The 13,993-nt window shown below is 36.1% G+C and overlaps 1 protein-coding gene across 8 annotated transcripts in view; it reads left to right on the top strand.

The window, feature by feature from the left end:
* RALYL (RALY RNA binding protein like) overlaps positions 1–13,993 on the top strand; it is a 729,450-nt gene that overhangs the window by 583,521 nt on the left and 131,936 nt on the right. For all 8 annotated transcript variants that reach the window (XM_060199431.1, XM_060199474.1, XM_060199446.1 and 5 more), the window contains one exon: positions 2,545–2,620. In XM_060199431.1, the coding sequence (XP_060055414.1) occupies positions 2,545–2,620 (76 nt within the window). The remainder of the gene's footprint in view (positions 1–2,544; positions 2,621–13,993) is intronic.

Genomic DNA, 13,993 nt, shown 5'->3' with positions numbered 1-13,993 from the left:
ACAATGAAAAAAAAAGACAAGGGCAACTAAAGGGAAAATAAATAAATAAAATTTAAAAAACTAAAATAAAATTCATTTTAAAAAGAGAATCATATAATAAAGAAAAATGAAACTACAAAAAGGAAAGCCATATCCTTTGGAGTGTACAATTTGAATTATGTCACAGGAATTGAAAATATAGTAATGGAATGCTGCTGGTACATCTTTAGTAATATGCTAACAAGAACTGGTCAAATAAATATACTTGGCTATATTAGAAATCTTTTCTGAGTATGACACTTTGGAACAGCGCCTGTCTTCATTTGCCTCATCTCATTTGCCTCAAATCTGAATAGATCCAGCTCATTGACTTTTTCAGTTCTGTAATTTTATAGTTGTTCCTGTCATGGTATGTTGATATCAGTTATTTAGTTGAAACATGAAGAAGAAAATTGACCAAAAAAATTTAGAAGACTTAAGATATTCTAGATAATTTATTGTGAAACATTGTAGTTAGTAGCCCAACAGGATATTTTTATTGTTTAATTTTGAGGCTTATTTTGGATTAAATATTCTATTTTTCATACTGACTTGGAATATTAAGCTCTTGAAATTGACTAGGGATCTGATTTATAAACTTCTTAGTTGGTGCTTACAAAGATTTATTGTGTCATACAGTAAAATGCAATACCCTAATTCTAGTCATTTCCTAACATTGGGTTAGTTCTTTTTTTTATTAGTACTGACTGATATTTACCAATTTTCTCTATAAGAATATGATTCTAATATAACTGCAGCACAGTCCACCTACCTAGTATATAGGTAATGTTTTAGTTACTTCTTTAAAGCAAGAAAGAATTAACTAGCATCTGTAAACTCAGGAAAATTAGTAATAACACTTTATTTTCTGTATCTCAATGCATAACTCCAAGACTATGATATGAGAATGGCAGAAAACTGAACCTTGGTCATCATTTTCTCAGACTACCTTGTAGAAACTTGACAGTGTCTGTATAACCTAGCCAAGAGTCCTAATAATGTCTTTCTGTCACTAACCACAAAGTTCACTGCTAAGATGCCATTTACCCTGTTGTACATGGTTCCTTAATAAAAATTGCTAAAATACTCTGTGTCCTGTATAATCATTTAATGGTAGGAGCAATTAAAGTTGCCTAAAATTTTGTGAGAAGACATCATGGAAATGACTATACAGTTGTGGTTTAATGCATCGCTAACAGTGCCTGATCTCACTGGAAAAGTAAGTTTTTTGAAAAGACAACTAGTAACTCATGATAAAGAAAAGGGAATCGTAATCTTGGTTAATGTGCTCTACATCCCAACTTTAATGACTTCTTCTCTAAGGAGATCATTTTTGTATGAACTAGAATTATCATCATTCCATCCTCATGAGTTTTAAACATTTGTGGTATTTGCAACTGAGTAAGAAACACCAAATTTCTACTGAACAATTCAATTTAAAATATTTAGATGCTAAGCATTACTTACAAGTATAAAATTAAACTAGATCCTTCGGCATTAATGCTCACATAGCAGACACTGTGACTGGTCATACAGACGGGGAAGCGTAAAGTTGAGACTGAAACACGTAGAAGCTGGGTTCACAGTTTTGGTCATACTTTGAAACAAATCCTCACACAGTGCAGGTTTTATTACTACAAAATAAGGTGAGATTCTGTATTTTACAATTCCAGAATTATTAAACACTTCAGTGGGGATATGGGGGGAGTTGCTCAACTGGTAGAGTACAGGACTAGTATGCCTGAAGCTACTACTACCATCCCTGGCACTTTCTGTACTGGAGCACTGCTTTCCTTCTCTCTCTTTCCTTTCCCTCCCCTTTCCCTTTTTCTACCTCTTTCTCTTCCTATTTTTCTTTCCTTTGCTATGCTTTATACGAAACTCTCATAGGAAATAAATGATGAATATTTTTTTAAATCTCTCTCTTCATTTTTGTACTTACACTGCTCAAAAACCATTGTCTATAGTACTTATGACTTCCCTTTCCTTTCTGTTTTTAATTGCCACCTGTGTTATCTCTGGGAGTCCCAGCAGCCATTTTTTTTTTCCTTTTTCTTTCTAATTTTTGTTGTTGTTGTTCATTAGATAGGACAGAGAAATTGAGAGAGGAAAGTACAGGGAGATAGAGAGAGGGAGAGAAAGTTAAACACCTTCAGACCTGCTTTACTGCCTGTAAAGCAGACCCCTGCAGGCCGGGAACAGAGGCTCAAAGCCCTGTCTTAAAGGGATATGCCAGCCCCTGGCCCCAGCACTTAACAACTTCCTAATGTGTTTTATATTTGTATTTGTTATGTTCGTGGCTTGCTACCTTTCTCCTCTAGAAGTTGTTCTACAAAGGTTTGTGCGTAATTTGTCTTGCCTGTGCTTTATCTGAAATCAAACCTGACCTAGAGCATATGCTGAATAAAAACTTTAAATAAATGAATGGTATATGATGTTCGCTTAGCCAGCTGGAAAAGAAATATGTATTCTCTGATTAACTTTTCTTGAGTGGTATAGTCAATCCTGCTGTTGCTGTGCTTTCAGATATCAACATGGCAGGGGAACCCAAGCCATACAGACCCAAACTTGGAAACAAGAGGCCCCTTTCTGCACTTTATAGGTAAGTAAATAATAATATACTGTTTACTATATTTAGTAATAAAGCTTTCTTTCAACTTAAAAAGGCAATACAACCTGTAAGGTAATAATGTTTGAAGAACATTCTTACTAGCCTACAAAATAGAACAAAATCCTGGTGCTCAAAATATAAAAAATGTTATCTATCCTCAACATTCTCATTTTCTCTTCAACAGTAATTCTACCAAGTATTTGCCTGTGAAAAAGCAAGTCAAATGTCTCATAAAGGTACTTAACATGTCATAGAAAGTTTACTAAATGTCATGTACTACAGGCATCTCATATATGTTGTTTAATTTAATTTTCATAATAATCCAGCAGTCTACACACAGCTGTATGGAGTCTCATGTAGAAGTTCTCAGGGATTTTTTTTTTGTTCTTAGATCACACCGCTGGTGAATGACAGGCAGCAATATGCAAACTCGTGTTTTCTGATACTGCTGTCTGAATTCTTTCCACTTGGATTTTGTTAAAATGTACATTTCCTCCAACCCCATTTCTCCAAAATAGGGAATACAACACTTCTCTTCTTCAAAGAGACATTTCTAATTCCTGTATACTTTCCTCATTTGCATGAATGAATCTGAGTCCGTTTAACGTTCTGGACATTCCTCTATACTTGCCCCAGTTTATTGGTATCCTTACTGATGATCTTAATTCCAGATGGATCATGTAAAGCTTTCATTAGTGTCTTTATTGTATGATTAGATTAAATCAACTGATTAGATTAAGTCAACTGATTTGAAGAAGAAAGCAAAAGTAAGTTTGTGGATCTTTCAGTTCTTTCATAATGACTAGTTAAGACAAAAGTCATGCTCTGTGGTTAAACTGCTTGTCCCACTTCATGAAGGTTCGCCCTTGGTTTTTGAACTACAAGCACTGACTTTGCATCTATGTCTGTGACATTCCCTTTTGTGAGACTTAACCAATTGGCCAAGCTACTCAGATCTTTTATCATCCAATTCCTTTGTTCATCTCCCACAGACATATCATCTCTCCATCAGTGTCCATGTCCTAAAAGCCAATGCGAATGTTAAGCAAACCCACTTCCCCCTTTCCCTGATATCATGTGAATAAAGAATTATTTAACATGCATTCTTATATTGATTTCATTCTAGTGCATCGTGTAAAAGGATATTCAAAGGATAGCTTGGAGCTGTAGATTTTGCTTTTTGTTCTCTGTAAATTGGCACATGTCCTTTTCAGCTACTTACTGCTGAAATTTCCTAAATTATAAAATAGTGCGGTTTGAACAACATCAGTTGTAAGTTCCTCTTCATACTTAGCATCCAGGCATCTCTAAAACATCAGATTTATAGAATTTAAATGTCTTATTGGAAATATGTTGTTCATACTGACATGGGTGTGTGAATCAAATTTTATTTAAAATGGGATAAAATGCAAGCCAATTGAAATTATCAAATGTTAATTATTAGTCATAGGACAGTATTGACATTAAAGGTCAGAGATGGACTGAGAGATGTGTAGGGCATATACTTTGTCATTATTACAGCCCAAGTTCAAACCCTGACACCCACATGGGAATGCAAAAGCACTAGTGGACGCTTCAGTGAGTGTGGTGTCTCTTCCTCACACTCTGGTTCTCTCTCTGAAAGAAAACATGAGTCTAGCAAAAGTGAAGTCATGCATATCTGAGGCTCCAGCTTCATAAGAAAAAAAAATTGAGAAACAAAGTCACCAACATATTGTAAGTTGTTTTCTTTATTTTTTTCTTTTTGATGCTAGGGATTCACTGCTCTGGTCAGACTTTTTTTTCAGACACAGAGATAGGAGACATACAGAGTCCAGAGCACATAAACTGACTTCAGTGTAGTAGGGGCCGGATTCAAACCTTAATTGTGCACACGGCAAAGAAAGTGCTCTATCTTCCTGCCCCATGGTGGATATTTCTACACTTTGCTTGAGGTAATGGGCAACATTTATAAAACTGAGAAGGAGAAATTATTTGTTTCATGTTCATTTTTTCATGTATATAGAGATGAACTTTTGTAGAACATTTGAAAACTCTTACTTTCCATGATTAATAAAATAAGCTAACAGCAACTTTTTCTCTCATTAAAGTGTTACCATTGTAGAATGTTGTTAATTTTCATATTTTTATTGTATCAAGATGTTTTGATATTCTTATGAAAGCAGGCATTCAGGACAAGAAACAAATGCCTTTTTAACCGTCATTTCTCTATTACTAAGTTATGTAGAATTGTAAATTCAAAAGATTAGAAGCAGAAGTTCACTAAAGTCTGATCTATTGTATACCAACCACATTCGTGGGGAAATGTGTATTTTCCAATTTTCATCTGTTTATGCAAATGAAGTCTGGGGCAGACTGACATTGTGAAATGGTAACAAAGGAAACAAAAAGGAATGAACATGCAGCTTAGAAAGCCCTCTCATATACTTTCTCATTGTTACATAAGCTTAGTAATCATAATAATGATGCCCTACTTTTATTTAGGCAAACTGAATTTTCATAGCCATTATTCATCTGCTTACCACAACACTCCACAGTGGTTGGTATTATGTGTCTTTCTTTAATAGATGAGAAAATTGAGTTTCCAAGACAAAACATTTGCCTGAAGTAAGGCAATAGAATTAGGAACTGAACTATGGCTTTCAGTCTTCAGGTCTAGTGAGCTTACCTCTAGATCAGTTTCCCATATTTACCCACCTACTACTACCTAAACAGTGCAGTCTATACAAAGCAGAGACTGCCCAGAAAACCAATAAACAATTGTGTCTCTGTCCACAAGTACCATGCTGGCAGGTGCTAGAGGAAAAACTGTAGTCTGTGTATTATTACATAAAAACAAGTATTACCATGTCACGTGCCTGTGTGATCATAAGCATAGGCTTCTGGCTTCATATTCTTTATCTGGTAGATAATTGTCTTCTGGTAAAATTGCATAATCATGATAAAAGCATGTATTTAAATGTAGGAGAGGAACATAGGATAAGACTGAAAAGGGGTGGGTCTGTTTTCCTATTCTTTGTATCTTTTTTTTTCTATTTCCTTATCTATACTATGAAAATGCAAAAATAACTTTACTTGTTTATACATACCAGATATGGTTATTGTGTGTCTATTTTCTAAGCACTGTGGGAGCTGATCTTGTAGGCAAGCTACAAATAAAATACTAATACTGAAGGACATGAGGGGAGAGAATACAGAAATAAATGTAAAAATGTAACAGTTATGGGTAGACCTTATACTCTAAATTGTTATATCTGTACATCTATTTTCTCTGTTGATGCTATGAATGATTGACTATCAATTTTCCTTCTTCACCTGTGTGATGTCATTTGATCTCCATACCAACCACAAAGTAATATTTATATGGAATACTTTCTGAGGCATAACTGTACTGTTACTTCTTTCAATAGAATCCTCAATTTTGCTAAACAACTTTCACTAACCATTCATTGTATGCTAAATAAACATGTATAGATAAAAACACATTTAAAAAAAACAGCAAAGCTTCAAAGATATTTATTGTTTTGTGCATGAGTAAGATGTCTTATAAATAAAGAATGTAAATGAAGTACATATGAAAATAAGTGAAAGAATTACCAATTCCTCCTCAGGGAAGAGAGAAGAAAGTTTGGATGTCACTACAGTTGGTTATTGAATATATAAGCAGTCAATCAGCACAGGGAAGGAAAAACATACCAAGAAGAGAAAACAAGTGCATGGGCATAGGTGTAGAGAGAAAAGAGTATCTCATGGCAGGAATTAGGTTAGCCTACATGGTGAAGAGATCATTAGAATATCATGGTGGGCCAGCCTGTGGGGATCCTTACATGCCTGCTTACCAGGTCAAGGAGATGTTTTTCAGGCAGCAAAAATCTATTTGAATATTGTGAGTGACTGAAAGTGGATGCAAGTATAAAGTGAATCAAGATGATCACATGGTTTTTGTTGTTTTACTAGGGCTTCACTCTTGCAGGCTGAAATTCCTGATAGAAAGCAAGATGCAGAGATAGAGAGAGAAATAGCACCAAAACAAAAACCTGGGTCACATACATGGCAAAGCAGGTACCCTTCCCAGTGAGGTGTCTTGCTTGCCCAGTCATGTGGTTTTTAGAGAAGAAAAATAAAGCCATGATACCCACGTATAGTGTCTGTGGAAGAAAAAAATATATTTCAGTCTAAGGCACAACTCATAAAGACTGATTTTTTTTTCATTATAATCATGTTTGTAATAAAAGTGTTTCTCACTTGATAGAAATAGGCTGGGGTACAGATCGATCTGCCAGTGCTCATGTTCAATAGAGAGTCAATTACAGAAGCCCAAACTCCCACTTTCTGCACCTTATATAGAATTTTGGTCCAGGAGGTTGGAGGGGCCATGGAGCAACAGGTTAAGTCTGTACAGTACAAAGTGCAAGGATCCTAATTTGAGTCCCAGGCTCCCCATCTGCAGAGGGCTGACTTCACAAGCAGTAAAGTAGGTCAGCAGCGCCTTTCTCTCCCCCATCTCTATCTTCCCCTCCACTCCCCTCTCAATTTCTCTCCTATCCAAAAAAAGAAAAAAGAATTTGGCCCATACTCCCAGAGAGGTAAATGTTAGGAGAAGATAACCAGAGGCCTCTGAACTCCAATTCCATCAGGACTCAGTGAGAGAAGGGGGGGGTGGGAGGTGGGAAGGACACTCAGAAGTAGTAGGTGCAACCTAGAAAAGAAGAAAAGGCAAAAATCATAGAAAAAAGGGCACTGTATATAGATAGATAGATAGATAGATAGATAGATAGATAGATAGATGATAGATAGATAGATAGATAGATAGATAGATAGATAGATAGATAAAATAATAGTTAACCCATACCTATGGTTTTAGGAGAACTAATGCAGTTTCCAGTGGAGGAAATGGGGACACAGAACTCTGGTAGTAGGAAAGGTGTGGAATTTTATCACTGTTATCTTGTAATTTTGTAAATCAATATTAAATCACTAATTAAGAGAAATGTTTCCCACTAGATGTTATTTATAAATGAAGCATAATTAATCATTTGGGAATATTCCCTAGATATTGGACATGGTTCAAATGGTGAGCAAAAAGTTTAGAAAGAATAGAAATAAATAGAAAAATAGAAAGAATATTATAGTTTTTAATAATTTCCTGCTTCAAATGCATCATGTGCATTACATAGTATTTATGTTGCTCTAAAATAACTATTCTCTCCAGGAAGTGAGTTTCCCAGCATGCCAAGCTCCAATTAATACCAAATAAATGCTATATGAGATTAATGGTTTCTTCTGCTTATAAATGATAGAGACTTTTCTACTCTGGTATGAGCAAAGCCTACAACCAGTGAATAAAGATACTATTTAGCAGAGGTGAGCAAGCTTTCCATTCACCTATATATAACCCTGGGAGTCACAGAAAACACAGTCCTCGTGGTCCAGGAGGTGGAGCAGTAAGAAAGCTTTGGACTTGCAAGTATGAGGTCCTGAGTTCCATCCCAGGCAGCACATGTGCCAGAGTGAAAGCTGGTTCTCTCTCTCCTATCTTTCTCATAAATAAATAAAATCTTTAAAAAAAAAAACAGTCCTATGTAAAATATAAAGGATCATCACACTCATTCCATAGATCTCACAAGGTATCATTCTTTGTAAGATTTTATGACTGTCAAGATACCCTCCATAGGATTTTCCCCATTTCACAAAGAAGATCTTTAGAAACCAAGATTATTTCTGTAAAGAGCTTCAAAACCTCTGTTATTGTCAAGGGATCACCAGGTTTGAGCCCCTGGCTCCCCACTTGCAGGGGAATCACTTCACAAGCGGTGAAGCGGGTCTGCAGGTGTCTATCTTTCTCTCCCTTCTCTGTCTTCCCCTCCTCTCTCCATTTCTCTCTGTCCTATCCAACAACAACAACATAGGTAACAATAACAATAATAACTACAACAATAAAAAAAGGGCAACAAAAAGGAAATAAATATTAAAAAAAAAAAGAAAAAGAAACTTTCATCGTATGGTCCATGTAATGTGGTAGGCAAAAGATTAAAAAAGTTGTGCAGTAATTTTTCAGAGTGAAAAACAACCAACTTTTGTCTAAGTCTTAGGTTTATCTTAACCATCCTAAGTTCTCTGCCAAGGGCTATCCTAAAATAAATGATCAAAAATGAAAAATGATGAGCACAAAAGGAATCATCTCTGACTAGGAAAATGTTCTGACTATAGGCAAGCAAGGAAAATCACTGCATTTTGAAATCTAAAATCCCAAAGTAAAACATTTCTTCCTGGGACCCAGGTGGTGGCACACCTGGTTAAGCGCATATATTAGAATGCACAAGGACACAGGTTTGAGCCACTCGTCTCCACCTGTAAGGGGAAAGCTTTCCAAGTGGTGAAGTAGTGCTGCAAGTGTCTCTCTTTCTCTCTCCCTCTCTATTACCCCTTCCCTCTCAGTTTCTGGCTGTCTCTATCCAATAAATAAAGATAATAAAAAGAAAGCACTTTTTCCCAATCAGGTAGCAGTCACACAGGCTTGTGAAATGCCTACCATCCTCCCTCACTCTGGTGTTCTAACTTCAATACACTATTATGCAAACTCAAACACAAAATGAGCTGCCAACAGCATGAAGCATAAAATACTTATGCTGATGACATTATTTAAGGCAAAAAAAAAAACTCCCTGATGTACAAAGACAACATAGTAACTATCACGACAGTTTGGACACTTTTAAAGTCTATTAAAATCACCAGCCAGAAGAGTCATGCCCTAGCGCAGTGGGTTAAGCACAGGTGGAGCGAAGCGCAAGGAATGGCATAAGGATCCCAGTTTGAGCCCCTGGCTCCCCACCTGCAGGGGAGTTGCTTCATAAGTGGTGAAGCAAGTCTTCAGGTATCTTTCTGTCTTCCTCTCCTCTCTCCATTTCTCTCAGTCCTATCCAACAACGACATCAATAATAACTAATAACTACAACAATAAGACAACAAGGGCAACAAAAGGGAATGAATAAATAAATATAAAAAAAGAAAAAAAATCACCAGCCAAATGAAAAGGAGTTGTATGTCTTTTATCTGCCAGTTCAAATGATGAAGCCACACTTAGGTCTCATGTTAAATTTAACATCCCTTTACCCTCTCTCCCTGTCCTGGAGAAGATTAGTAAGAAGTTGAGAGGCCCCTGAGACACATGAACACGTTGTAAATATCCAAATGTAGTCTTTTAATTCAAGCTAAGCAATGTTCATTTTCTTTCTTCCTGTCTCCCCTCCACTCCTTCCCCCCAACCCCCTGCTTTTTTTTTTTTTTTTTTTTTTTTTTTTTTTTTTTTTTTTACCAGAGCTTCAAACCCGGGACTTCAAAGCCTCAGGCATGAGAGTCTCTTTGCATAACCATTATGCTATCTCCCCCTCCCCGCCCCCCACTGTCTCCTCTCAATTGGCTACCCCATGGGGAACTTGAAACTGGGGGTGTTTTATAGATCTAGTCATCTTGGACCACTACTTTTCTTGGTTTTTCTGAAGTTGGTTACAGGATGCTAAGCTACTCTGTGAAAAGCAGATAGACTATGTTGCTATTTAGCATGATTTTATTACAGTTTAAACTACAGACTCCATCCATCTGACCTAGGATGCATGTGTATGCATATTTAGCACAGAAGTCTGTGTAATCTCTGAGTCCCTGTCAATCTGAGCTCGCAGTCCATGTTCACAGCTAGGAACAATCTAAGCTACACTCATCTCAGGACCAGTCTCTCTCCAGTGGCAGAGTATGTTGATCCAGCTCCCTTCAGAGAGTGGGGTAGTCCCTACCATTGCTGCTCTACAGTAAGTGCAAGGTCCTGGAGAGGCCCACAGGAGGGCTTATGATGGCATTCCTTATGGAAGTGACCAGTGATAAGTAAATCTTTTAAAAACAGAGAGAAAGTTAAATAATTGATGAGATAACAATGCATTTGATAAGGCTGCACCACTTGTCATGAGTGGCTTGCTTTGGGTTCACTTGGTAATTAGGATGCCATCCATGGTAACCAAGTGTCAGATGACTTATTTACAAAAAAAGGTAAACTTCCAATGTGTTTATAAGCAGTAGTAGTTTCACAATTTAGAGCAAGACACCCTCCTATGTTAAACTCCCACCCTATCTCAGAAGCTGAGAGGTAAGGATTCTATTCTCTGACATTAAAATTTCAAAGAGGTGACACCAGGTCCTTGTGAAAGACATGATAGTAAGTCATTAAACAAACAAGAAGCAGAGTTAGTTTAGTTTTCAAAAGCGGTATGCATTTCAGAAACAGAAGAGAGCCATTACAAAGTCAGATTTTCTTCAAGTATTTACTCAAGGAAAAATAAAGAGGGAAATTCTTTCCCTTATTTTCAACAGGAAGTATTATATGTTGAGTGTTTAAATATACATCACATTTTGTTTTTTTGTTTGTTTATTTTACCTTATTTGGGTATTAACGGAGTACAGTATAGTTGTTAATACCCATGTACAAATCCTCATCGCCATATGACAGGTGTGTTTGCAAAACACTCTCACTGCCCAACTTTGATCATTTTCCACCATCACACTTCAGGACCCAAAAGCCCCTGCCAAGACTTTCCTCCCTTCCACTCCTTACCCAGAGCCCTATGCTTTGGCGTAACACACCAAACCCAGTCCAATTTTATTTCCTGTTTTCCTTCTTTGCCCTTGTTTCTTAATTTCTACCTATGAGTGAGATCGTTTGGTATCTAGTCTCATTTTTGGTTTATTTCACTTATTTCATCATTCCTTTAAGTTCTATCCAAGATGAGGTGACGAAGATGAATACACATGCCACAACTTTTTCAGCTACTCATCTGTCATTGGGCATCCAAGTGGCTTCATCTCAATTTTTTCTTAAGTATAATTGGCAGTGTTATATGAGTACTGCCTCCCAAGAGACTGAAAGTAGTCTCTATTATTGGGCTCTTTACCAAATGATTCACCCTCTGCACCCTCTCAGTAGTTGCTCCTCTAAATCATCAGAAAATTTCCTGTTACATTTATTTTTATGAGCATACTGGCCAGTTACCTTCTAACAACTGAAGAAAATTGGTGGAAGTGGGGGGCATGAAAAAATGAGAAGAGAGAGTAAATGAATATTCTCATAAGATATATAGTAAGGTTAGAAAAAAAAAAAAAAAGGTAACTCTGATAGGGTGGGTGCCTTACCTCCAGCCAGCCAAAGTTGGAGCCCAGCAACACATACAAGTTCCAGGACACCAGGGAGAAAAGTCTGACTGATTCTGGAATATTTCTCTTTGCCTCTCTTTCCATCTTTCTTTCTGGACAAAAAAGTAGCCCAGGTATTGTGAAACCACCCCTGCTCTGAAAATAAACAATCTAACATGTGTTTGTATTAATAAGAAACCAAAAAGCTTTTTTTTTTTCTGTTAACTGGGTCATCTGGTCTCACCTTTACAATGTTAGTGATTTTATAAGCACATAAGACTCTTCTATGAAATGAGCCAATTTTATCATTTTAATAATCTTCCCTCACAAGTGAAAAGTTGAAGAGACATATCACAATTATTTTAGTATGAAGTGTTACATTTAAGATCTAATTTTTAAATCTTTTAAAATATTTTGTTTGTTATTATTGGATAGAGACAGAGGAAATTGGAAGAGAAGGAGGAAATAAGAGAGGGAGACAGAGAGACACCTGTAGCTCTACTTCACCACTTGTGAGGCTTTCCCGCTGCAGGTGGGAGCCAAGGGCTTGAACCTAGGTCGTGTGTGTGTTTTAACTTGTGCCCCCATTTACAATATAATTTTTGAAATTTTAATTGAGTGAGTTCTACACAGTAAAAATATAACTTTTATAAATGTCTTGGCTTTGGTTAGTTTTAAGTACATTATTTAAAAAATACTAGACAATTTTCTTATTTTTCTGAATCAGTTTATTGAGGAAATAACGGATTATCATACAGCTGTTGGCACAGGAGGAACCATTCTCATTTTCTTGTAACAGGTTTCTTTATACCAGTCCTATTCCCCAACTTAGGACCTTCTCTGCATACCATTTTCTTTAAAAATTACTTAAGTGGGTCAGCCAGAGAGCTCAGTTGGCTGATGCACTTGCTTTGTCAAAGGCATGACACAGGTTCAAGCCCAGTCCCCACTGTAATGAGAGAGGCTTCTATGCTATAGTTTCTTTCTTTCTGTCTCTCTATATCCGTTATCCATTTCTGCCTTTCTATCTGATAAAATCAGCCTAGAACAGTGAAGCTACAGTGCCAACCCAAAATATTTAAACAAAACCAAAAAATCATGTAAATTATTTGGCTTCTTTCCAAGGATCATTTTTCTGATTGACTTGTTAGAAATGAGAAGTAAAGCTAGAAACATCTCTTTGATATCTAGACAGATAAAGGCAAAAACAGCAACCTAGTTTAACTTAGATTGCTAATCAGCCATGCATAATAAGTGTTTCTCACACAGACAAAAACAATGTGTCAGAAACTAGTTAACTGTATTGAACTTCCAAAATGTCTTCCTAATGGAATGATGCATTGATTAGTGGCATTGTTAAAGACCAGCGTACTCAGACATCTTACAAATCCAAGCACTGATATATTTTCTTTGTGCTCCTGTTTGGTGGAATCAATGGGCAAGAACCTTTTTTTGAATTCAGTATATTACAAGTGCAACTGAGATGCTGCATAGTTTGTATGTTAATGTATATTTGAAGGTTTTCTCAAAAGGCAAAACCTCTGCTTACATGTCTGGGTCACTCAGTCCATAAAATATATCTATGGCCAATAGAAGGAGCACTAGATTGACACACAGGAAATCTAGTCACATCACTTGTCTGGCATCACCTGCCAATACCAAGTAGATAATCATAAACAATTCAGCCTCTTTTATGCCTCATTTCACTATAGAAGGAGGTTTCACAATATTTCTTTGCTTACTCCCATTTCTAACATTCTGGGATTCTGTTATTTACTTTCTAATTCAGAGACTAGAATAACATATACTAAATTCAATATTTATTATGTTTGTTTTTTTCTTTCAAATTCCATCTAGTATCTTAAAATAGTCACATAATTTAAGAGACTTCTCTTAAATGTTTCAAAAATGTCTGACAAATATTAAATTATACCAGAAATGTTCTTTGCAATTTATTTGTAATAGTGAGTAATCTGTTCCAACCAAAATATTAAATAATGTGCATATTATATCCATCAAACAACTACTAAATGTCCCTGGGGTGTTCATAAGGACAAAGGAAAAGATATATATATATATAATTTAGTTATATATATACATTTAGTTATATATATATGATTTAGAGGAAGAGGAGAAGGCAAAAATATGAATAATATAACATAATCATAAACAGATAATATAACACAA

The sequence above is a fragment of the Erinaceus europaeus genome, chromosome 1, assembly GCF_950295315.1.
Source record: "Erinaceus europaeus chromosome 1, mEriEur2.1, whole genome shotgun sequence".
In the NCBI taxonomy this organism is placed as follows: domain Eukaryota; kingdom Metazoa; phylum Chordata; class Mammalia; order Eulipotyphla; family Erinaceidae; genus Erinaceus; species Erinaceus europaeus.
The sequence above is the reverse complement of the archived record's forward strand: the minus strand, read 5'-3'. Positions and strand labels throughout refer to the sequence as shown.